The sequence below is a fragment of the Lolium rigidum genome, chromosome 2 (assembly GCF_022539505.1).
Source record: "Lolium rigidum isolate FL_2022 chromosome 2, APGP_CSIRO_Lrig_0.1, whole genome shotgun sequence".
Taxonomy (NCBI): Eukaryota; Viridiplantae; Streptophyta; class Magnoliopsida; order Poales; family Poaceae; genus Lolium; species Lolium rigidum.
In genome coordinates this window covers 61,616,540-61,643,255 of record NC_061509.1, presented here as the reverse complement: position 1 = coordinate 61,643,255, position 26,716 = coordinate 61,616,540, and the positions used below count along the sequence as shown (strand labels likewise).

The window sequence follows — 26,716 nt, the reverse complement described above, 5'->3', positions numbered from 1 at the left end:
TGGGAACATAGCTCCGATCTCTGCATCAATCGATGCACACAACCTCATTTATTGCAAAGTTTCAGAGATTCAAATCAAAAGGTGTATATAAAACAGCTAGAAATATATAAAAACGGCGCCTATTTATCATTGAAGACGGCTAGGAAGCCACCACCCAACCAGGTTGTAGATATTTTGATCGTCTCTAGACGGGTTTATCCAGAATCCATGGGCGCTTGTTGCGCTTCCGGTAGCAGAAATGACCAGCCGTGGATCCAATGGGTAGCCATAAGAATAACCTGTAAAAAATGAGGAGTTTCATGCTTATTAAAAATAACATCATCTCGGCAATTCCATAGATCCCAAACTAAGGCACACGTTCCCACATCCGTGCTTTTGTTTTCTTATCTACTCCATTCAATCCGTTTCCGAACATATTCGTGATATTTGTTGGAGGAGTAATAGCAAAAGTAAGCTGAACTACTCTTTAAACAAGATGAGCAAAAGGACAATCAAAGAATAAATAATTTATATATTCCTCAGAATCACAAAAAGCACATTTTTACAACCTTTCCATTGACGCTTTGTCAAATTATATTTTGTTAAAATAACTTTCTTATATACGAACCACATAAATATCTTAATCTTCAATGTTAACTTCAGTTTCCAAATATATTTTTGCAAGAACACCGTATGGTCATTTAACAAATCAGCATACATAGATCTAACGGTAAAACTCTGTGACTGAGTTAACTTCCATATGAATCTATCTTCCTCATTTGTTACATTTATAGTCATTAGACGCTGAACTAGAAGTATCCATGCATCCCATTTCGCTCCCGTTAAAACCCTTCTGAATTCTATATTTATAGTCCTCACAAGTCACAACTCTGGCGTGGACGTTGATTTTTGTAACTCTTTGCTGACAAAGGATCCATCTGGGGTGTTTTTGGACCGAGGCTACTGCATTTTCTGTCTTTGATTTTTTTGTCGCTTGTTTCGAATCCCCGATGAAGTGGTCGATGAAGGTGTGTGTACTGAGTGGGCTCTGGAAGATCGCTTAATGGACCCCTCCGAAATTAGTCAGCCCAGGCCCATGTTGGTCCCGAATAGCTCGCTTGCCTTTTCTTAGCCCACGGGCCGGTCGAAATAGTTACAGTAATCTTATATGGACCCCTCTGGAAGATCGCTTAATGGACCCCTCCGAAATTAGTCAGCCCAGGCCCATGTTGGTCCCGAATAGCTCGCTTGCCTTTTCTTAGCCCACGGGCCGGTCGAAATAGTTACAGTAATCTTATATATCCCATAAGGCCCGGCGCTTGATTTTTGGCCAGATAGGCCGTTGGCCTGTCGGCAGGGCAGTGTCGATAACCTGCTCTCTTGCACGAGGGACACGTTTCTTTGTCTTGGTGTTGCACCAGTTGCGAGAAACCGCACTTCATGTCGGCACTCCGCACGTTCGTTCTCCGCTCAGGTCTAAACAACGAACAAGATCGGCCTCGGGCAAGTGATGGCTCCGGCCGTCGCAAACTAATGAGGACAGTTCCCCGCAAAAATAAAAATAAAACTAACGAGTATAGTTCCCGAACCCACTAGGATTAGAGCATACTATCCAACAGTGGTTATCTCCAGCCGCCAAAATTTAGAGCGTTTGTTGGAGATGCTCTTACGACTGCCTTTTTCTGAAGCGGTAATGTGTGCGTGGTTGTCCCTTGATCTAGTAGCAACAGCGAGCTATACCATGCGTGTGTACGTGGAGCGAGGACACCCCGGCACCCGGAGACAGAAAACAAATAGTCTGACGCAAGTAAGTGAACCTTGGAACTGCAAGCTGCGGCTGTGCTAACTGTGGACGCACGTACGCTCAGGTGCACCTATCTCAGAACAGATGAATTGGCCTTGTCGGCGTACTGCGGAGCATGGCATTGGCGCGTACGCCCTGCGTGTCCGGAAGTGTCGATCGGTATCGTCCCGAGTTGACGGGACGAGGAAAGCGAGCCGGCTTTTTAACGGGACGGCTGTGGACCTGGCACGCAGCAAATTTGGCGCGGGCGGCGCACCCAATCATGGTGCATGCATGGTCGGATCTGTCGTTGGTGCCGGCCCGGCCGCCACCGCCGAGTGAGCCCCATGCAGCCACGCTAGATAGGATATGGCGATATGCACTGACCGATCTCATCCACAGCTACCGCATCTACGCCCATGACTGGGACACACACTGCCCGATGACATATCTGATCCCAGCGCCTCGTTGCTTCTCAAGGGTGAGCTAGCGTACCTATGCCTATGCCGATCGAACTAAGAGCATCTCCAATCGCGTCGTTCAAATGAGATTTAGGAGACCGTGGACAAGAAATGGGGAGAAAAACTATCCAGTCGCGTTTCCCAAAGTTAATTAGCACCTCATTTTGTGTCCGGCGTTCCCGGTAGAGACTCTATAGCGTCCGGACGCCTGCATGCAGCCCCTAGTCCCACATGCTAGTCTCTTTCCCTACACTTTCTCTCACCTACTTTTCCACATGGGGTGGTCCCTTCTATTAAAATGCATGCATTGGACGCTATTTGAGGGACGCGGCTGGGAAGGGCCTCTTTTTTGTACAGATTTTTGGTCTCTTTTTGTCCGGCGCGGTCCCAAACGTGCCCCAAATCATTTGTGCCGGACGCTTTTTGAGGGACGCGACTGGAGATGCTCTAACGGCTGGTATCTCGAGGGCGTGAAATGACTCCTGTGAAAATGGTCCGTGTCGTGTCTCCCAAACCGTTTTCTAAATGGTGTCGGATTAAACGTTTAGGGGACGTGATTTGTTCGTGCAGCGTTTGGGGGACGTCGGTCCCCAGCCGCGTCCCCGAACGCCGCCCCCAAACATTAAAATACTCTTTTTGTTTTTTTGCATTTTTATTTCAATAAAGAGAAGAAATATTACATAAACTAATACATAATTGGGTACATGGTTTACACGAAGACATAATTTGGAACATGGTTTTTTCACAAAGTAATACATAGTTTGAACCATGGTTGACACAAATATTAAATATTGCAAAAGAACTAAACCTAACTAGGCCGGACATCGAAGGTTTCGTGTGTTCGCTGCCAAGAAAGAACACTCGAGGGCACACCCAGTCACCCAAACTGGAAAATCCAGCTGGTGAGGGTGCCCCTGTTGGTTCTTCCGAGGAAGAACAACCAGAGATCTTCGTGCATATATTCGTGCGAAGAAACAACAATCTTCAGTCGTCGTCCTCGTCGGTGTTGTCGCCGTGGTAGTTCTGACGGCAATGCGTCTCGTCGAACACCTTGACGCTCATGTCCCTGTCGCCAAAGTAGGAGAACAGGACGACGAAGCCGGCTTCGAGGCGGTGGTAGCGCGCGAACTTCTCCCAGCCGATGTGGAGGTACATCTTGCCGCGTGCGTCGTAGATCACGTCGACGATCCACCGGCAGCAGCCGCAGCCATCCTCCCGCAGATGTAGCGAGCGCGGGCGCTCGTCGCCGGCGACGTAGTCGGCGAAGGAGTCCGGCAGCCTCTGGATGCCGTGCGGGTCACCCTTGAGGGCGACGATGAACTCGAACAACACGGCCCGCTCCTCCTCCCGCGTGTCCGATGATGAGGACGATGCCGGTGTCGCAGGCGATGGGGAGCGTGTAGCTCTGCCGCGGTCGCGGCCACTACCACGACCACGGCCGCGAGCTCGGCATGCGCCTCTACCAGCCATGGCGTCGACTCTTGAGATGGTGGCGGCTAGGGTTGGGGAGAGAGCCGCTAGGGTTTGTGTGTGAGAGGGACGATGAGAGGCGGCCCTTTTTTATAGGCCGGAGGGAGGCGGGAGAGCGGTGGCGCTCATTAACGCCAGCACGCAGAGCTAGGCGCGACGAGACGCTTCGATGCGCCTCTACGGGAACTGCACCATCGATGCGCGCCAATAACTTTCGTTGCGAGGTAGGCGTCGGTTAGGTTAAAATTCAATGTGCCGCAGATGGGTCGGTCCCGCTACTCCCCGCCTCGCTTTTCGGTGTGTCCGGCGTCCCGGTGCATCCCCTGTGGGGCGGGGATGGCCTCGGGGCGCGCCGGACAAAAAACGGCTTTAGGAAACGTGGCTGGGAATGTTTTTTCGTCCGACGCGCCCCACCCTTTGGGGGACGGTTTGAGGGACTCGACTGGAGATGCTCTGAACTTGTGGACATGCCGCATATACTCGGCGATATAAACGGATCAACTCCCTTGACCAATCTATTCGTCCTCCTCCGTTCTTCCATTGGCCACCCCAAGCTCTTGCGTAAGTGCCACAGAAGGCATACACAAGCAACTTCCTGCTCCAAATCCTTGCCCGCTATCTACTAGTAGAAAACGGGGTTTTGCACCGGTTTGTAAGAGGATTTTGCACCGGTTGCTCAACCGGTGCAATGTAATTGGAGCTAAAGCTTCCCCTTTTAGCACCGATTGTGTTGTGAACCAGTGCTAAAGGGGCATCACGTGGTGGCTACCGAGCGTCCGACCGGGAGGACCTTTATGTGCTAAAGGGCCTGCCGTGTCAGGAAAAAAAACCCCAAAACGTTGCTGCGTTAGAACCCGCTACCGGTGCTATTTTGTATCCAATTTCTTTTTCTAATTATTTGCCACTCCCTCATTTCTTTTCTATTTTTTCAGAATTTCTAATGTTTAGTTATTTGACAAGTTTAGTCTCTCACTACACTTAATGTCTAGTCAAATTACTTACTCGTGGTCAAATTTTCCGCTCAGTCACCCATCCTCTCACTACTCCAGCACTAGCACGCTTAACTTCCGAGTCCTTCCAATCCCGCTTCTAAGTGCTTCACACGCATGTTATTGATACTAGTAGAAGTGTACTAAAAATAACCAATAACTATAATACCAAATACACATAGTATAAAAATATATCTTATGGTGATTTAAATACCATAGCTTTACATTGTGGATATTAATACTTTTTCTAAATACTTAGTTAAACTTTGCAAAGTTCAGTTTTAGTTAAGGCAAACAAATTATGAAACGGATGGAGTAGCTTGCGTTTGTTCAAACTATGCAAGAGTGCCGACACGTTCACGTGCCCGCCGATCGCAACGCGCGCGCGCATGCACTGGGTCGCCGCGCCCGCTCCCTGCCAGTCTCCATCAGCCAAGGAATATGACGGCAGCCCGTTCGTCATTCGCTCCACTGTCCAAATGACGGGGCCTGCCCCTGCTGCCGCGCTTGCCTCGCCGCCATGTCTCTCGCGCGTCAATGCTACCGGTGTGCGCTGCGGCGCCGGCCCGACGGAGCTCACCTCGTCCGACACGCGACCGCGATGTATCGGCGTACAGTGCCTGCCACCAAGCTAGTCCGCCTAATTTGATGTGTACACGTACTAAGACTTCCAGAAACTTCGCAGGGTAATCTAAACTACCTTACGCAGGTGACACAAAAATCGCTATGAGGATCATGTCAAATGAGTAGTATAACTCTACTTTATTTTTACTCCATACGATATTTGTAGCGGCACTCCATATATACAGCCATACAGGAGAGGATTTCGAGTCGACATGCATGTGGGTCAACACCGTCAGACCGCCCCCACGCGTAAAGGTCATCTTTGTCGCTTCCACGTTCAGTACATTGGCTGCGTGAAGGCGACGGCATTCACGATTTGCCCCTTTCGTGACTGATATCTCGCGTGAGCCCGGAATCTTATCGCCCGCTTAATCTCACGACTTGTTGTTTGAAAATCCATCGTCAACTAGCTAGCTGGATCATGATTACATTAATCTTCTAGCAAGATCCTCAATAAACACACTCACTTGTCACGACTTGTCTCAAGTCGACCGTTTGGTCATCCACAACTAGAGGTGTAAACGGACAAATCAGATTGGATTTTGTTCATATCATATTCTTTAAATATATTTTTCTCGGATTTAGATCGAAGCAAATATTGATCAGTTTCACATTCAAATGCGGATATATCCGGAGCACCACTTTGAAATAGAATATCCTTATCCGTCGATTTTCTAAAATCAGATATGAATACCTCAAAATGAATTAGGTGCCAGTTCCGGTCCAAAAATTATCCTATTTGTTCAGTGACGAATTCAAAGGGGGACGAGCAGGGGCTACAGCCCACTATGCTGAAGATTTTCTTGGTAATAGAAGCCATGCCTTTATCACGGTAGTTCAGCAAGCTCAGCCCCCCTCAATCAAATCACATGCACAGCTCACCCCCCTTGATGTGAGTTCCTGGCTCCGTTCCTGTATCTGTTTATACCCCTCGTCAACTAGCTAATAACACTTCACACCGGCGTTCCGTAACTATATCCGGCGGCAAATTCAGCTTGTTGGGAGGTTAAACATACGCGGCCGTCCTTTTGGAACCGGTTGTCCACGTCGACCGCCCCAAATAGGCACAAAAAAAACATATTTGGTTTTTTCTATTTTCTCGTAATTTCTGATCACAGATTAACATATTTGCAAACAACCATTCAACCAAATTCAAATATATTCAACTAGATAAATAACACTATCCAACCAAATCAAACATAGTAATAAAATACAATAATTTAAGTAAATTAAAACCCAAGAACTTCAAAAAAGTCAAGACTAATACTGCGTTTCCTCATGTTGCCTACAAATGCTTCAAGGGTAATCCTGAAGTTGTTGATCAACTTTTTCGTCGCGAATTTTGTGAGGCATAGCGAGAAAAGCTCCAAACTCAATTGGCACACTGGCACCTCTGAAATAAGACTGTTCATTGAGTAACTTCCGTGTAAAATCTTGGGTCGTTTTAACCTGATTTTGACCACATCAAATTGAGGCTTTGGGTGAATAGCCCAAACCTTGTTGTAAGAGCATCTTACGCTCCGCGTGTGGTTCAGCTTGCACCCACGCGACGCGCATGACGTTGAGGCGGGGTCGTCCATGGCGGCAACACGGGTCGTTCCTTCGCTCCCGGCAACGCGGCCGCTTCATCTGATCCCCCCGTTCGAGCTAGACTCAGTCGGCGACGAGGACGATGATGACGCTTCGCGTGAGGCGCGCCACCTCGCCATGGACCGCCAGAACTCCCTCACTACGGTCGTCACCGACGTCTGGGAGAAGGCCCAGCGGGCTCGCGACATCGCCGATGAGGAGGAGCAGAACGTGTGCAAGGCCAAGTGCGCGTCCATTCGCTCGGAGATGGCGAGGCGTGCGTTCATCATCATCGACTATTACGATGACGAGTCCGACCTCTCCGACAAGGACAGTGAGGAGGAGGAGGAGGAGGAGGAGGAGGAGGAGGAGGAGTTAATCTTCGCCGTTGGTCGCCGCCCCAAGTCCTGATGATAGTAGTCTAAATCCCGGGCTAGCCTTAACCTAGGTTTAGGAATCTTTAGTTTTTTCCTTTGCAAAATCTTGTACAACTAGGATGAACTTAGATGAACTGCTTAATCTTTTGTTTGAATTTCTGGCGCCAAAAACGACTACATCGTGTTTGCGGTTCGAGAATAGGGTATTTGTTCTATCGCTCGTGTTTTGCGCACAGATTTTGCTGATCCCCTATCCGCGTGTTGCGGGACGCATGGATAGGATATCTGCTAGTGATACTCTAAATAAATTGTTTTGGTTGTTATACCTTGTTTGGTGTGCCTGTGGATTGCCCGTAGCATGTGTTGTTCTTGGATGATAACTGATTGCGGTGTCACTTGTTGTTATTCAAGTTTCGATGCCATCTTTACTTATGTCGCTTGTTGAGTTATGTTATTTTGATATCCATGCCTTGCAGTTATGTACGTTCTTCAAAATGTATGTCTTGCGAGTATGAAAGTACTCATCAAAATTACAAATCCCAACATTTTGCAGGTGAGCCTAGCATAGGCAAGTTTGTCATTGGTGCTGATTTCTTTGGTGATGCCTACTTGCCCGTATCACCCGGTTGGCCTTACAATCTCTGATTGTGGCTTGAAAGATGGCAACCTTGCCATTTTGATGTTGTTTATCATTTTCACTTCTATATTTTCAAGACGGCCTTGGGGGTTATTTGTGTGAACTTTTATTTTTATGTTCTCTTGTAAGAGACCATACATTTTTATTTGTATTAGTTTTTCTTTAGAGTTTGGGTTATGATATCCAATTTGTTTAGGCATCCAAATATCCAATTCACTAAGCCTATCTGTCAATGAAAGGAAGTGCATGGTATGTGCTTATGGATTTGGGTTTCACTGTGTTGGAATGGTTATTTTGCGATGACTTGTACCCCCACCAACATTTGAAGTTCATGTACTCTTGGACATAAGGGTTTTGGAGTTCCTTTTGACTCTTGGGCGATGCAACCTGTAGACTGGTCTGAGCTCATATGCATATCACCATCGGTCACCAACTATGGCTCATTGTGTCGTTTTAGTAGTTGAATTAAATTCTAGGCCCTCACACACGAGTTCATTTGTGACGGGGCGTCTAAATAACCCTTTTAGGGGCATGCGGGGGCGCTAGTGGAGATGCTCAAAACATGCGATTATATAAATCTTCTAGGAACATCCTGCAAAAACTCGGTAACTCTCTCATAAGCGGCGATACTTATGAAGATGCGGTGATAAGCACCCGTAATTAATCCTAATCATGCTCTAAGCGGTACTTACTCCCTCTGTCAATAATTACCCTGCATTCTAGGTTTGGTCAAAGTTAAACATCATAAAGTTTGATTCATCATATAGATAAAAATGTCAACATCTATCAAACCAAATATATGTTGTACAAATAATATATTTAATAATAATTAAAATAACCTTTATTTGTAGTGTAGATTTTGATAGTTTTTTATACACCCTTAGTTAAAGTTTTGAAAGTTAGACTCTGACTAGACCTAGAATGCAAGGTAATTCCACATGAGAAGATTATAAAGATAAATCGATAATCACTTGTAATTATCCCTGGAGAACTGGTCATAGAAGTAATTACTACCGACGATCTAACCAAGCCAACGCCCATGGAAGACTCCCACGCATGCACACTAGGCGATCAGATCTTAGAGTCGCCGTCTCCAACCACCTCCGTTCTCCTCCCTCCTTCACTCCCTTTCCCTTCCTCCGGGTCGCCTCGTGCGGGGCGACTCCGGAGGCCCCTTCCCCACCCTAGCGATAGCTACCCTTGATCTATTCCCCGTGGCCACTGTTGCCATCTTCGTTGACGGTGGCGGCCACGTCCAGCCTGTCAAAGATGTTGGTGAGGGCGAACGAGCTCCGACGGCCTCCTACGCGCAAGGAGGGCCGTCAACAGGGGGGGGGCATGTGGAACGCGGGTGATGGCATGGGTGTTTCATGATGGCACGTTAACCGTTCAGGTTCGGAGCGGCAGATTCAAAAGGTTGCCGACGGGTGGAGTAGGGGCTACTAGCTCGGCTTGAATAAAGGTAGCGGTCCTAGGGTTCCAACTCGCGCCAAGATGACAATCTGTCGGATGCCAGTCCCTAGGACCTAGCTGGAGTGTCGTGTTCCACAAGGCTCTACCGGCGAACTCCACAGGGCGATTCATGCTTGGAGATTGCTGGATCATGTGAGATTCGATCGTGCGCATCCACATTTTTCTCTGACCGTTTGGGTCCAAATGTAGCGCTGCGAAGTACTGCTGACTATTACCATCAGCGGGCACGCTTTCTTGTTCCATGGTGAAGTCAGCTATCAGAGAATGTCATGAAAGCCAATATGTGAGAACTAGCAATGGTGATTCGAGTCTTTGTGGCAATGAGAAACAGGCTTGCTGATTCGTGACTTCAAGTAGCGGTATTGCAAAAGGGCGCGACATCACATGAAAAAATCAAACACTTAGCTTTAATGGTGGTGAAAATCTAAGATCTAGCTTTAATTGGTTGTGCCTGACAATGATCTTGTTGAACGAATTGTTTTGTGAGGAGGTGTTTCTCCAGGGTGAAAACCTATGATCTATGATTGAGTGAAAATCTAGGATCTATGATCAGGCGACTACGGTGCATGTGCACTATTTTTTTTAGAGACGTACCTTTTGGAGAAGCTGGACTTGTAGTGCTATCTTGGTGGTGTTAGTACGGCTAATAAAAAGAATAGATCACTCTAGGGTTCTTATTTTTATTATTAGGTTGTGCGCACAATGCGTTGTTGCACAGGTCTTCACGATATTAAAATAAATTAGTTCCGAAGAACTGACCCTAGAGTAGTGTCATGCTCTGACCACCCACATCGCCACTTTGATTATCAAGTTCAACCTCGTGGCATAAAAAAGGTTTTGCTATGTCTCGGTTGAGCTAAAAAAGAAATTGAAGTCTCAAACGTAGTTTAGAAAATGCAACTTTCTGCACTTTTCCCAGACTTACAAAAATCTCAGAGACATAGACACTAGTGAAAAATAAGGCTTTCGTAGGAGCCATTTGTCATGGGCGCGCCTGCACCCGCGACAAACGGGGTGGCCACGTCGCTCCGAAGCGGGCAGGGCCTTTTGTCGCGCCCTTTTATCGCGGGCCGTAATTAGACCCGCGACAAAAGGGGTCTGAGGGCTGGCACCTCCTGTCGGCACCCCTTTTGTCGCGGGCCGTATTAAGACCCGCGACAAAAGGCCATGCCTATATATAGACACGCAGCCACCCCCCCCCCCCCAACCTCATTTTTTCCTTGGTGGTGAAGGTGGAGGTGTATGCTAGCTCATTTTTTCTACATGTGCACAAGAGGTGTTTGATGGAATGCTTGTGAGAGGGATGCCACTTGATTTTATTTGATAAGATTTCTCCTCTTTTTGATCCTAAAAGGTTAGCAACTATTTTCTCGTATATATATACATAGTCCGTACAATACTAATTTTAGCAAGGTGATTGCATCCGATACATATATAATTGTACTTATGATGCGGATGAGTCATCCATGGATGTACGGTAACCGATGTGCTCCCGCTTTCAGGGAGGGCGTGAATTCTTTCCTGCTTGTGGCCGAGGCCAACAAGTCGAAGCAAGGTTTTATGTGCTGTCCATGTCTAAAATGTAAGAACGAGAAGGATTACTCTTGCTGAAGAGACATTAAGAGCCACTCGCTTCGGTTTGGATTCATGTCCAGCTATAATGTTTGGACCAAGCACGGAGAAGAAGGGGTTATGATGGAAGACGGCGATGAAGAAGAAGATAACGATGACCAATACCGATATATGTTCTCCGAATGCGATGATACCGCAATGGACGACAATGAAGAAGAAGGAGGTGAAGAACGGGCATCGGATGATCCCGTTGATGATGATCTTCGTCGGGCCATTTCTAATGCAAGAAGAGACCGTGGGCACGGATAAGGAGAGGTTGCAGTTCGACAAGATGTTAGAGGACCACCACAAATTGTTGTACCCAGAGTTGTGAAGATGGGCAGAGAAAGCTGGGTAGCATATTGGAATTGCTGAAATGGAAGGCGAGAGGTCGGTGTGACTGACTCGGGATTTGAGAAATTGATGATAATATTAAAGAAGTTGTTTCCAAGAAATAATGAATTGCCCGTCGGTACATATGAAGCAAAGAAGCTTGTCTTGCCCTCTAGGATTAGATGTGCAGAAGATACATGCATGCATTAATGACTGTATCCTCTACCGCGGTGAGAAGTACGAGAATTTGAATAAATGTCCGATGTGTGGTGCATTGCGGTATAAGATCAGAAAAGATGACCCTGGTGATGTTGAGGACGAGCCACCCAGGAAGAGGATTCCTGCGAAGGTGATGTGGTATGCTCCAATAATACCACGGTTGAAACGTTTGTTCAGAAACAAAGAGCATGCCAAGTTGTTGCGATGGCACATGGAAGAACGTAAGAAAGACGTGATGTTGAGGCACCCCGCTGATGGTCGGCAGTGGAGGAACATCGGGAGAGAGTTCCCGGATTTTGCAGGTGAGGCAAGGAACTTATACTTTGGTCTAAGTACAGATGGCATGAATCCTTTTGGGGAGCAGAGCTGCAGTCACAGCACCTGGCCCGTGACTTTATGTATCTACAACCTTCCTCCTTGGTTGTGCATGAAGCGGAAGTTCATTATGATGCCAGTGCTTATCCAAGGCCCAAAGCAACCCGGCAACGACATTGATGTGTACCTAAGGCCATTAGTTGATGAACTTTTGGAGTTGTGGGCCAAACCAGGTGTACGTGTGTGGGATGAGCACACCGAGCAAGAATTTAACCTACGAGCGTTGCTATTCGTAACCATCAATGATTGGCCTGCTCTTAGTAACATTTCAGGACAGACGAACAAAGGATACAACGCATGCACGCACTGTTTAGATGAGACTGAAGGTAAATATTTGAGAAAAAGCAAAAAAAGTTGTGTACCCGTACAATCGCCGTTTCCTTTCGCGCAAGCATCCCTTAAGTAAAAAATGTTTAGTATATGTATTTATGGTTTTTTTAGTATATGTATTTGCTTTATGGATTTAGTTTGTGCTTTAGTATATGTATTTGGTATATATGGATTTAGTTTGTAATTTAGTATATGTATGTACTTAGTTAGTATATGTATTTTGTATAGTTAGTTTATAATTAGTATATGGATTTAGTTTGTGCTTTAGTATATTTATTTGGTATATGGACGACTCCTCCACCGACACCCTCTCTCTCGCAAACTAGCGTCGCCGACACCCTATCGCTCTCGCAAACACGCGTCGCCGACACCCTCTCTCTCTCTCGCAAACACGCGTCGCCGACACCCTCTCTCGCTCTCTCGCAAACACGCGTCGCCGACACCCTCTCCCTCTCGCAAACACGCGTCGCCGACACCCTCTCCCTCTCGCAAACACGCGTCGCCGACACCCTCTCCCTCTCGCAAACACGCGTCGCCGACACCCTCTCCCTCTCGCAAACACGCGTCGCCGACACCCTCTCCCTCTCGCAAACACGCGTCGCCGACACTCCTCTCCCTCTCGCAAACACGCGTCGCCATTAGGGTTAGGGTTTGGTTAGGGTTAGACCATGTACTTATCGATTTAATTTTTTGCAGAAACAATGGATCCATTCGAAATCCGTCGTGACTTGGAACAGGAAGACTTTTTCGAGGACATAATCCGCGAAGGTCCAGAAGCCGACGGCTCCGGAGCTGGAGAAGACCGCGGCTCCGGAGCTGGAGAAGACCGTGGCTCCGGTGATGGAGAAGCCGAGGACTTCGGTGATGGAGAAGCCGACGACTCCGGTGATGGAGAAGCCGACGACTCCGGTCATGACGAGGTATACGATCAGTTGAGGCATTAATGGAATTCTATATGTACATATGTATATAAATTATCTGATTTTTATTCTCTTAGGCCTCCGAAGATAAGTTGGAGAAACGAGGCCCGACAAAGAAATTGGGCAAAAAAGACCACTTCAACATTGAAGATATATCACCGAAAGGCCAACCGGTGGCACCCGCGAGTGTCAGAGTGACATTTAAGGATGGGACACTAGGGCTCGAAATTGGTTCCTTGGGCATGGCTGTGAGTATGACATGAAGACAGGGAACCTTGTTGAAAGTGACAGCAAGGTTAGGGTACCCAGGGAAAAATGGATTCAAGTGACTGCTGATATTAAAGCGGGAAAACCGAAGTTTGCTCCCGATAGAGAGAAAGACTTGTCGACGCTTGTCCTCGGTAATCCCGAAAAGGGAGGACGAACAAGAGGCTACGGCCCTAGTGTTCCGTGGGCGCTTGGGTTTCCGAATGACGCGGAGACTTATAGAAGCCGAGCGAGAGCAAAACAACGCGACCCGGAGGTGCAGAATGACCGGATGGCTGAGTTCCAACGGCAACTAGACCAGCAGAAGCGGGAGATTCAGCAGCAGCAGCTGGAGATTAATGAACTTAAAGGACAGCGCCAGCCAGATAATACCGCTGGCATATCTCAGCGACGAGACAGCAGCGTGGCCGACTCGGAGGCCCCTCCTACACGGATGATAGATGCCGGTCCCGGCGACCCCTTGGATGGAATCAAGGAGCAAACACCTTGTGATCTCCATGAGGTGTTCGGGAACATGTCCGTTAAGGTGGCGGTCGGCTATGTCTTACCCGCATTTGGACCTCGAAGGTGAGCCGGCAACATGGCATGGCAATCAAATTCCAGCCGGCTATGCTCGTGTCGGGGTGGATTCAGTTGTACCGTCGTGGGAGACATTGGAGCTCGAAATCCCTGGAGGTGATGGGGGGCTTACACTCAGAGAGGTGCTGGGAGAAATCATTCTCTGGGAAAAGAAGAACATCAGCTCGCCAGCTGGGTAGCCCCTAGTACCGGCCGTCCGAGCAGGTCACCATCACCTCCTCCAGTGTGATCGCAGGCCACCATCACCTCCTCCTACCGATCACATGTCGCCACCATCACCCCATGGGTACGACATCGACCACGACATCCGTAGTCCATCTCCATCTCCAGCGCCGCCGCCTCCGCCCACTAAGACTCGGAATGCACCCAGCCGGAAGCGTTTTAAGAGTCCTCGTCCGCAAGATGTCGCCCCTCCCAAAAGTACCAAAGGTTCCTCCCCCCCCCCCCCGTCCTTACAATCGTACTGAAGAGGAAAATGAGGACATTGTTGCGAAATACAATTATGATTTTTTTCATAAGCCAAAACCTCCAGCGCCAGAGCCATACACCGAGAAGCAAAAAGAATATGCTCTTAGTTTTCTGAACACACCATCGCAATATGACTTACACGAGAAGAAGGATGACTATACACGCCACCTTGCGAGGGTAATTGACGAGAAGAAAGATGAAAAGGCTAAGAAGAAGAAGGATGACAAGGCTAGCACGAGCAAATCATCGCCTAGAAGTGCAGCCGAGAAGAAGTCAAGTTCAACAAGTGCACCCCTCAAGGCCAAGCAAACGACAAAAGGCAAAAAAAAGAAAGGAAGTTCCCCCGCTCGGAGATCAGCCCAAACAATCGATCCCAAGCACTCAAAGTGTTTAATGTTCCCAAGGTGTACCAGAACAGGGTGGTTTCGATATGGAAGAAGCTGCAAAGCTAGCGGCTGCCTGTGACGTTACCGTGGAGGAATTGATGTTAGCAGCAGATGCTGCACTACCCACTGCTGATATAGCTCCTAAATTTGTCTACGGGGCCGACTTGTCAGCAGAGAGCAGCTGCATAAACTGCCAACACATATGCGGAATTTGCATCAGTGGTACCTTGATGCATGCAAGGAGAACATAAGGTACATCGTGGCGACTATACCATGGGAATATTACTACCGAAAGGAGGAGATCCATATTGAGATGAATGAACTCGGCAGTTATTCAATTTAGAAGCCCTCGACAAATCTCTCATGAGTTGCTATTGCTTGTAAGTTGTTAACTACATATAAGTTCATTTTCATTCAGTTCATGTTCGTTTTCATTGCGTATACTCATTATATCTTATGTGTGTTCTATTATGCAGACTGAAGATCGTTGAATGCAAAAGTATTAATATTATCAATATTGGGTTTGTTGACCCAGATAAAATACATGTTGAAACGGTAAAGCATAAAGGCCAAGAAACGGGGGGAAACCTACTAAGGTTGGGGGAGCAATATTTCTGTGATTCAATATTGTTTCCTTACAACTACGAGTGAGAGTCTTAATGATCTTTTATGCACATTCAATTTTTCTTACTCGATGTTAAGTGTAATTCCCGACGTATATACATAACATGTGCAGCTTCCACTGGATTCTACTAGACATTCAACCTGATAAGGGAATAGTTGAAGTAAGAGACCCACTGAGTAGAGGCCTGGACGGGTTCCACGACTTGCAGAAGTTACTCCAAGTGTAATTTCCTTCATCGCCGCGCTACATCTTTCGTGAGATATCAATTAATTATCCACTCATTCAATCATTCTTTTGCCTGGCAGGGCTTGGACATCTTTCAAGAATTATCGTAAGGACGGTACTCGGGCAAGAAGCTAACATTTACTCCCGTACCGTGCCCTCGGCAGCCAAAAGGGACGAATCTATGTGGATACTACGTTTGCGAGTCCATTCGCATGTTAACCACCGAGAAGCGTAACAAAATAAATTCAACGTAAGCAATAACACTCACAACTTTATTTATTATCGTCAATATTTCGTTATCAAGATTGATATAGTCATACTCATCTCATTTTCGTATATAGGTCGACTTCATGCGGGACAGACTCCAACCAAAGGAACACCTACTAGGAATTGCGGAGGAAGTGGCGGGACTTTTGGTTAGAGAAGTACTAAACAACAAAGGCTTGTTTAGTCCAAATAGATGCTCTACCTCCAAATAGACGGTTGTTAGTACCGCTTGTCGATCGTGAGCTACATGTATATATATATATATATATGTAAGGGGAATCTGTATGTAAGAGGAATCGACTTTTGCTTCCAATATTTGTTTGATCGATCTATATATATATAATGAATGAACGTGTACCACTTCTAGTAGCGTACAAATATATGCAACTTTTATTTTCGAATGAAAAAAATGAAATAACAGGCGGTCGGTGGGGGGTGCTGCACCCCTCAAACCCTAAAGTAGCACCGTTGTGCGCGCGCCACGTAGAGGGCCTTTTGTCGCGGGTGGTAATACCGCCCGCGACAAAAGGGTGTGTCCCCTGCGCGCCCCAAGCCTGCCACGTGGTGGACTATATGTCGCGGGTGGTAAACGACCCGCTACAAAAGGTCTACCTTTTATCGCGCCTTTGTTGTCGCGGCTGGCCGCCCGCGACAAAAGGGCCTTACGACCCGCCACAAAAGCCCTGTTTCCCACTAGTGAGAAAAACCTAGATTTTTAAGATAAAGCATAACTTAACCGTTATATTCTTTGCGACCGAAAACTAGAACTAGCTGTTCTAGCAAACACGTTACATTGTTCCTAGCCTAATCTCCATCAAGCTAAGCCCCAAAAAGGGTACTAGTAGTAGACTATTGAACTAGAACTAGCAGTATTATTCTAGTTCTAGCAAAACATACGTGCGTGCATGCATGTTCAGTACACACCCCAGCCAGTGATCAGCCAGCTCGGAAAAACATTACATGCAAGCAATTATACAAGTGCGCGGCAGCACGTACGCTGCCGTGCCATGCCGCTCCGCCGTGCCGGGTTAAACTTAATTAGGCACCCGGCCGGCCAGCGTTCTGGTCGCTTCAGAAGGTGGGCACGACGCCGTAGTTGCCGAAGTCGAGCACGTAGGGCCGCGGCGTGGGCGCGGTCACCGCGTCGGCATCGGCGTCGGCGTCGTCGGTGCGCTTGGCGAAGCGGCCCTTGACGCGCGGCCTCGACTCGGCGTAGGCCTTCCGGGACGCGTACCGGATGGTCTTCTCGAACCGCCTGTTCTTGCGCTTCTCGCGGTAACGCATCAGACGCGCCTCCCGCCCCTCCCCGGTCACCGGCGTAGCCGCCACCATACCGCCGGCCACGACGGCGCCGTCTGTCCGCTCCGGCACCGCCCCCACATCTACCGACGAAACGCTGTGGCTAGGAGTCGGGGCGTACGGCAGGTATGCCGCCTTGGACTGCGTGAAGTCGAGCTCGATGATTCCGCCTCCGCGGCCACACATCGCGTCCGGCACAAGCCCGACCTCCGATGACGAGCCCTGCTCGATGGAGCGCAAATAAAGATTAGCAAGGGTTTGCACAATCAAATGATGCGACGTGAAGGTTCCTGGAGGAGCAGGGCATGCATAGTAGCAAGGGCTTACACTTCCAGCGAGCGACGGCGCCGTGTAGGAGCTGTAGGAGGACGGCTTGGAGATGACGCCGCCAAAGTCGAGCTCCACGGCGCCGCCGTTGGGGACGACGCTGTCGGCGTGCGGGAAGCGCGGTAGGTCGGAGCCGAAGAACGGGTCCACCATCACGTCCGCGAACAGGAAGTCTAGCTTGGCTCCGTCCTTGCCCCCGCCGCCGCCGGCGTCGAAGGCCTGGTCCAGCGCGTCGTCGTTGAGGTTCAGCGCGGCGCCCTGCTTCTCCTGGCCGCCGAACGGCATCGCGACGGCGGCGTCCTGATGATCGGAGCACGGCGTCCCGATGGGCTGCACGGGGACGCGCTCGTGGCGGCGCGAGAGCGGGTTGGCGGTGTGGATGTCGGCGTCGCAGGCGGCGCAGAGCGCGGCGGCGTCGGCCTTGCAGGTGACCGCGGCGGGCGCGAGCTCGCACACCTCGCAGACCCACACCCTCTCGTGGCCCGCCCGCGCGTGGCCCGCGTCGCACCCCGCGCAGAGGTACGCCCCATCGCCGGCCCCGGCGCACGTACGGCAGTGCACCGCCGCCGGCGACGCCGCGCACGACCCGCACCTCCTCCCGCCCACGCCCCAGTACCTCCCCAGCCCCTGCAACTCCATCGCCAGTTCACCACCACTCTACCGAGATCCCTTTGAAGCAAGCAGCGAGCGAGCGAGCGAGCTACACCAGGATCGCTTCCACGGCGAGGCAAAAGTTAGGAGAAGCCGAGCGTGTCCGCCGCTTTATAGTACTACCGGCGAAGCAAATCTCGCGGCGTCGCGCTGGAGATATCGGGCGGCGACGGTGACGTGGCGGGAGGGGACGTACGTGGCCTGCTCTGGGCCAAGAGAAAATGGGGAAAATGTCGATCTCGTTGATTTGGGCGGAGGTGGTGGGGCCCACATGTCGATTCTGGCCCACGTGAAGGGTGGACCCCGCGCACGAGAGTGGCGGCAAGGACGCGACAACCGCCCCGATGCTGATGATTTTTATGTCACGGGTTTGGACTTGGACCGGGGTTTGATGGGTAATCAAAGTGGTGATGGTCGATCAGAGCATGATGGCACTTGTTTAGGACTAACTAAAAGTGCTTATTGTCTCATCTGTATAAGCACCGCCGCTTATGATTGCCTACGGCGTGCACATAGCCTTGGTATCTACTATGAAAATTCTTTGTTGGTATTTTTAAGTCGTGTTGGTATCTTTCTTCAGCTGTCTCTATGAGAGTACAAAATTGTGTCATGGAACTATGGAAGAATAAAGAGTTTGAAACCTTAAATATTTGTTGGTTTCCTTAAGATTTTATTTAGTAATAGTTTAACTCAGCTCGTGTCTCATTATAATGTACTATTTGTTACTATAAATATATATGGTATTGATTTTTTAAAAATGGGATTTTTGGCCTTTCGTTGGAAGAAGAGATCTCCTTATTGATGTTAATGGTGGTGTTACAAAATTAAATTTATGGTCCTTAAGATCTTGCTTCGTTATGTAGATTTTTTATTTTTATTCTCATAATTGTCGTGAGGAGGATTGTTATTGCAATATTTTCTCTCTGTATTTCAAAAAGAACAAGATTGTAATATGGAAGAAGAAATACATTGACACCTCCAAGGTTTGGTTAGTTCTTTTTGTTTTATAATTTATGAAGAGAGACCATGTATCTTTACTTGCTTGCTGCCTGGGACGGTGATGACCCACAAGTATAGGGGATCGCAACAGTCTTCGAGGGAAATATTACCCAATTTATTGATTCGACACAAGGGGAGACAAAGAACACTTGAAAGCCTTAACAATGGAGTTGTCAATTCAGCTCGCACTGGAAACGGACTTGCTCGCAAGAGTTTATCGAGTAGTACAGCTTTATAGCAAGTAGCGATAGTGAAATAACGAAGAACAGAGTAACAAAGACAGCAGTAGTGATTTTAGTAAACAGCAGGATTAAAATATCGTAGGCACGGGGACGGATGACGGGCGTTGCATGGATGAGAGAAACTCATGTAACAATCATAGCAGTGGCATTTGCGGATAATAATAAAACGGTATCCAAGTACTAATCAATCAATAGGCATGTGTTCCAATTATAGTCGTACGTGCTCGCAATGAGAAACTTGCACAACATCTTTTGTCCTACCAGCCGGTGGCAGCAGGGCCTCAAGGGAAACTACTCGGATATTAAGGTACTCCTTTTAATAGAATACCGGAGCAAAGCATTAACACTCCGTGAACACATGTGATCCTCACATCGCTACCATTCCCTCCGGTTGTCCCGATTTCGTCACTTCGGGGCCATTGGTTCCGGACAGCGACATGTGTATACAACTTGCGGGTAAGATCATAAACAACGAATATCTTCATGAATCAATAACATGTTCAGATCTGAGATCATGGCACTCGGGCCCTAGTGACAAGCATTAAGCATAACAAGTTGCAACAACATCATAAAAGTACCATCTACTGGACACTAGGCACTATGCCCTAACAATCTTATGCTATTACATGACCAATCTCATCCAATCCCTACCATCCCCTTCGGCCTACAGCGGGGGAATTACTCACACATGGATGGGGGAAACATGGCTGGTTGATGGAGAGGCGTTGGCGGTGATGGCGGTGATGATCTCCTCCAATTCCCCGTCCCGCGGAGTGCCGGAACGGAGACTTCGGCTCCCGAGACGCGAGTTTCGCGATGTGGCGGCGTTCTGGAGGGTTTCTCGCGACTTCGACTTCTCCCCGTGCGTTTTTAGGTCGAGGCGAATAAGTAGTCCGAAGGAGGGCGTCGGAGGCCGGACGAGGGGGCCACACCACATGGCCGCGCGGGCCCCCCCCCGGGCCGCGCCGCCCTATGGTGTGGGGCCCTCGGGCCTCCACCTTACTTGTCCTTATGGCTCCGTCAGTATTCTGGGAAAATAGGCCCTTTCGTCAAAATCCCGAGGTTTTTCCTGAAAGTTGGATTTCCGCACAAAAACGAGACAGCGAACAGCTTCAGCTGAAAACAGCGTTAGTCCGTGTTAGTTGCATCCAAAATACACAAATTAGAGGCAAAACAATAGCAAAAGTGTTCGGGAAAGTAGATACGTTTTGGACGTATCAACTCCCCCAAGCTTAGCTTATTGCTTGTCCTCAAGCAATTCAGCTTAACAACTGAGCGATAAAAGAACTTTCACGAACACATTTGCTCATATGATGTATATATTCTCATGATATGGCTAATACTTAAGCAGTTCATAATAAGATACATGCAAATAAGATCATCTAACAGACTATGTCAATCATGAAGAGGTACCAACAATCAATAATAAGCATCATGAATCATATATATAAGCAGGATTGCAATGTTCATAAGAGAGTATGATAGAGTGGTATCTCGCTTGCCCGTATTTGATCGGCAAAACATAAATGCCCGGGCACCTCTAAAGTTCATAGAAAGACTAGAAGTAGTGATTGTCAAAGATAAAGGCATCAAAGTTATACCACAATCAATCATATTTTGAGACAAGCATATTATACTAAGAATGACAGTTGTGCTCTCAAGAAAGTGCTCAAAGAAATAATGGAGACACAACATAAAAGTAAAAGATTGACCCTTCGTAGAGGGAAGCAGGGATTAACATGCGCTAGAGCTTTTCATTTGTAAAACAAGAGTAAAATTATTTTGAGAGGTGTTTGTTGTTGTCAACGAATGGTAATGGGTACACCAACTACCTCGCCAACCGGACTTTCAAGAGCGGCTCCCATGAATTATTTGCATTTTTATGTGGCACTCCTTCCAACCTTTCTTACACAAACCATGGCTAACCGAATCCTCGGGTGCTCGCCAACAATCACATACCATGAAGGAGTGCCTTTTTAGTTTAGTTTTATTATGATGATGACACTCCCCCAACCTTTGCTTACACAAGCCATGGCTAACCGAATCCTTCGGTGCAGTCCAACAATCACAAACCATGGAGGAGTGTCTATTTAAGTTAATTAATTCGGGACTGGGAATCCCATTGCCAGCTCTTTTTGCAAAATTATTGGATAAGCGGATGTGCCACTATTCCATATGAGAGTCCGTCAAAAGTAAATGACAAGGTTGAAAGCTAAACACCACATACTTCCTCATGAGCTATGAAACATTAACACAAATTAAGAAGCATTTTGAAGATTTTAAAGGTAGCGCATGAGAATTTACTTGGAATGGTTTGAAATGCCATGCATAGGTATTTATGGTGGACACTCGGAATAACTTGGTTTTCATGTGTTTGGAGGCACGAGCAGCGTTCCCGCTCAGTACAAGTGAAGGCTAGCAAAAGACTAGGGAGCGACATATCAAGAGAGCAGTAACTGTCATAATCATGCTTGCGGCAAAATAAATTAACTGAGGCATAAAGGTGATACCATGTAATATCCCAGGTATTGGGGTTACGAAAATAGAGGAAACAGATGTGTGCATTGCATTCATGCATAGAAAATCTGGGGAATTTTCGCGCGTTAAAGTAAAACAGTCATAGTAACAGAAGTTTCACTTGACCTTGGTGGAATTGAAGTAGCTCATCAAGTCAAGCGCTATAAACCTCACTGTGACTTTGTTAAAACTTTGTTTTGGGTAGAGATAAATTTGATCTAAGGGGTTAGATCAAATGGAACTAATAATCAACACAACAACACCTTACACAATGATCAACTACTTGATCTTACAAAAGATCATATTAAGGTAATCCTTGTCATAACATATGAACATCACTTCAAATGCAAATCAAGTAACAATAAAATGGAGAAACCATTCTTGACTTATCTTTTCCATGTCTTAAACTAATCCATAATCCTACCATGAATCTAATGGTACTCATTTTTACTCCATTCTTGGAAACAAGACATGGAGATCCAACTAAGGAATATAATTCTTCTCTATTCCAAATTATTAAGAATCAAACCTAGAGAGGTGAGAGTTCTATATTATTCATTAGAGAAGCAATGATAAACTTTGAGTTAAACCTTGGATATGTATCCATGTATTCAATTAATCATCTTTAAGAGAAGCCCTAAGATATTATTCAAGTCCTTCCCAAATAAGAGAGACCAATCATACTAATTCTAGCTTTACCTATTTAAGAATCAGAGAAAACCTTTGAACTAAAGTATTAAGACAACCATTTCATCTTGAAGTGGTGAGATAACCAAATACCAAATGGAATGAGACTATATCCATAGATTAGTGAAATAAGGATAGGACCAATTCAATTAAGTTAGACAATTGAATCTTCGACTTAGCTACTTAAACAAATATTAGGAGTACACCATATACCCTAGAATAACCATTCCTTTATAGGAGAGCCCAAGCTAAGGTGTTACACTCAAGAAAGTTAAAGCCAACACTTGAATGTGAGGGAGAGAACTATCCATATACTCAGATGATAATATCACCATTAATTAAGTAGAACCCTAACATAATATCTCGGGCATCTTCCTGGGATATAAACTTCAGAGACAACCATAGTAGTCCTATTCAAGAAGGAAAATTAGAAGTACTATACCCTAGTTGATCAAGACAATATTTGACCATGGAAGTGAGAACACCATTTAATGAGAGATCATTAGGGAGCCAAACCGTGATCATAATAAATTGTGTAGTGATCATAAACCCTAAGAACTTGAAATAGAAGATATAAGCTCATAAGTAAAGCTTAGAGTTAAAGCCTATAATATATATGGTGAGAAACCATTCATCATTATCACCAAAGTTAACTATAAAAAGAATTATAGCTACTTTAGTTAATTTATCAATAGATTAAGAATATAAAAGAAATCTATTGGTATAAGATAAAACCAATTCTCAAGTCCTAGTAACTAAAGGAGAACCTCAACTATTAAGCAAATAACCATCTTATCATGGTTAGGGGAGATTAAACCCTATCATATGCAATATGGTGTCATCTCATCTCTACAACCCAGAATTAAATCTCAACCCTAGTTTGTGTATCACTTGGGTGATCACAACTAAAACCTAAACCACAATTAAGTTCTCACCCATGTGTCATTAGGTGAATATAATTAGGACCCTAGAATTGCTCATTAGCTAAATTCTATGCTTCACTAATTAAACCTAAGAAACATCTAGTGCTCACAATTAAAACCCATGTGTGGTGAATAACCACTCATACCAACCACTGATCTATATAATTAAGACACAACCTTCATGAGAGTAGTACATACTCTAGATAAGTTAAAGTGATATCAAACTATAATAATAATATTAAAATTTGAAGGAGCCCTAGTAGAATCCCCAATTTATTAACACATAATTGTGCACATAAAATAACATGCAAGTAATCATATCCCAAATGGAAACCAAGACCTAATTCAACCTCTGAAATTACTTTGAGTTGAAAATATCAACATTAATTATTCCAAACAGAATTGATTCATAAGAAAAAGAAAATTAAAATATAAACTCATGTCCAATTGCTATTTTGAATAAGCACATATGTATAAACTCAATCTCATACCAGATAATTGTTTCAAATAAAATAGTGGTGTAATAAGCATTACACCAGATCTTAATAAAATATTTACAAACATCTGCAAACAGAATTGAATTCAAAACTGAATTCAAACTAGAAATTGAAAACAGAAAATATATAAAACATAAAATAAACAAAAGGAAAAAAGAAGAGAGAACCTCACCTGGACTTACCCGCCGCAGCAGCCCACGCCGCAGCCCACCAAACAGCCCAAAGCCCGAGCTCCAAACCGCCACCCGGACGGCCCACGTACCCCTTCGCTCGGATAAGAACGAGAGGGACGAAGCCATCTTCGTCTTCATCGCTGGACGTCCTGGAGCTCGCCACCGCGACGCCGATGAGCCACGTCCCGGCCGCCAAAGTGGACCAGACGACCATCGACGACCGACGACAAGCCTATAAATACCTCGCCGCATTTCCCTTTATTCATGTTCGTCATTTTGCCCAATTTTGCAAACCCTAGCTCGCCGGTCATCTTCCCCGCCGCCGGTAGGAACCTCCCCAAGCCCCGCCGTAGACACCATCAACGTCGCCGTGCTCTACTTGCTACTACTGCGCGAGGAATCGAGGTGGGGCGTCCCAGAACATCGCCGTTGAGCTCGTCTTCCCCGACGCCGGGAGTGACGAATTCCGGCGATGCCGTCCACCTCTGGCCTCGCTGACACGCCCGGCGTGCTCGCGGTGAGTCACTGGCTCCATAGCGCATCAAAAGCCTCTCCGAAACCCCCTGCATCGTTGTAGCGCCGTACGTCTGCGGGCGCCGCCGCGGTATCTCGCCGGAGAGCACGCTCCGGTGACCAAACCGGAGCGGCGCTACCACCGATAGCATAGTCGCATCGCCCTCGTTCGATTTTGCACACGCACGCTTCCGGGGAGCGCCGATCGCCGGCGGCAACCTTGCCTGGCCGCCGGTCGGCCACCTCAACGCCATCTCGGTGATTTTGACCTCGGTCAAAGGCCACCGTGGCACGTGACATGGTCACTGGCCCACTAGCCAGTGGCTGTGGGTAGGTTTAACCGGGTAGCTTTAGTGATTTCCTTGTTTTAATTTCAATTCAATAAATTGCTGCAAATTCAAATGATTATAGAAAATTCAATTTAAGTCCGAAAAATATAAATGAAATATCAAAATTCTTATAAAGATGAGATCTACCCAATAAAAATATAAAATGAAATTTTTATTTTTAATAAAAATTTAATTGTTTAATACTTGTTATTTAAACATTTTCTTGTATTCTAAATTCAATTAAAGTTCAATAATTAATAAAACTTCCATAAAATAAATATAAACCAGTAAGTAAATAAGGAAAACAATAAAATTAATTTTCCTTTACTATTAATTTATTAAATCCTTATTAGGAGGATTTAAAACCCTAAATAATAATTACCTTAATTATTAATTGTTTAAAAATAATAAATACCAAATTCAATATTATTTTTATTTCCAAGTTACTAATAACTTCAACTTTAAAATGAAGTTGTTAATCATAGAATTAAATTGTAAATAGCAAACCCTAAATTCCACATGGAATGATATTATAGCCCTATCATTTCATGTGACTCCTAAAACCCTAAATTAATTAGGAACCCTAGTTCTATTATTACATGTGAACCCTAAATTGCTTCTAACCTAAACCCAAGGTTAGAACAGGTGATCATGGTACTTTAATTCAAATCATAGAGCCACCATCAGCAACTAAAAGACGTACCTATGTCCACATAAAATGTAGAACCCTATCACTAGCAATTTAGTATTCCATGTATGCATATCACTAAACCTAGTTGATCAAGTAGGATCAACCAAGTTTAAACCCTAGCTTCTACTGTCAAAACCATCATCCTTATTCATCCATGCTTAGCATCACACCATTGTGATGAATCCAAATAGCATCTAGGCTCAATATTTATCATTACATAACCAAGTCCACTGAACACTACAAATACTTCATAATTATGAACCATCCTATTTAGGAGACAATCATTCCTTACTTAGTGGATCAAATAGCAAAACCTAGACAACCTCAACCCTAATGGATATACTTCTTAATATTTAAGAAGTATGTTCTTCAAAAGTTATTCTTTTGAAGAAAATAAGGAATCATCATCAACCCTGCTTATAAGGACCTAGAAACCCTAGCCAGCTATCACTAGCAAGATAAACCAAACTTGACAACAACCATGTATAATGAATTGCTTAGGATACCTAAGCTTATCTTAACCTACAAGCTCTAGGTGTTGATGAATCCAACTTTGTTGGGATCCATCTAATACCTATTCCAGACAACTACATGAAGCCATAGTCAATCATAGAAAACCACCAACTTAATTATCATACTTGTTCTTTATTAAAGAACATGTTCTTCAAAAGTTATTCTTTTAAAGTATATGATAATTAATCATTAACCATGCCATATAGTACTAAAATGACCACTGTTCTTTACTTGTTAACATTATGCCAATTATCATTCTTTGTGTGCTCAATTGATTATTATGCTTTATTATCTACCACGTTTATAATACCAAGTAATCACACCTGAATAAGAACCTTGTATGTGAATCACTCTAACAAGTGCAACACACCCCGAACCAATCATTACA

At 45.9% G+C, this 26,716-nt stretch overlaps 1 protein-coding gene across 1 annotated transcript; it reads right to left on the bottom strand.

Moving 5' to 3' along the window:
* Nucleotides 1–16,688: 16,688 nt before the first annotated feature.
* Nucleotides 16,689–18,305, bottom strand: LOC124691830 (zinc finger protein CONSTANS-LIKE 3-like). The gene is made up of 2 exons (XM_047225105.1): nucleotides 17,594–18,305; nucleotides 16,689–17,488 (listed from the first exon to the last, which is right to left on the bottom strand). The coding sequence occupies exons 1-2, from the start codon at nucleotides 18,230–18,232 to the stop codon at nucleotides 17,039–17,041; spliced, it is 1,089 nt and encodes a 362-aa protein (XP_047081061.1). The 5' UTR covers nucleotides 18,233–18,305; the 3' UTR covers nucleotides 16,689–17,038.
* Nucleotides 18,306–26,716: the final 8,411 nt, after the last annotated feature.

Excerpts from the sequence above, each read along its gene's own strand:
- LOC124691830 (XM_047225105.1), bottom strand. The coding sequence starts at position 18,232 with ATGGAGTTGCAGGGGCTGGGGAGGTACTGGGGCGTGGGCGGGAGGAGG. Across the intron at positions 17,489-17,593 it reads CGCCGTCGCTCGCTGGAAGT|GGCTCGTCATCGGAGGTCGG; the intron begins GTAAGCCCTTGC and ends TCCATCGAGCAG.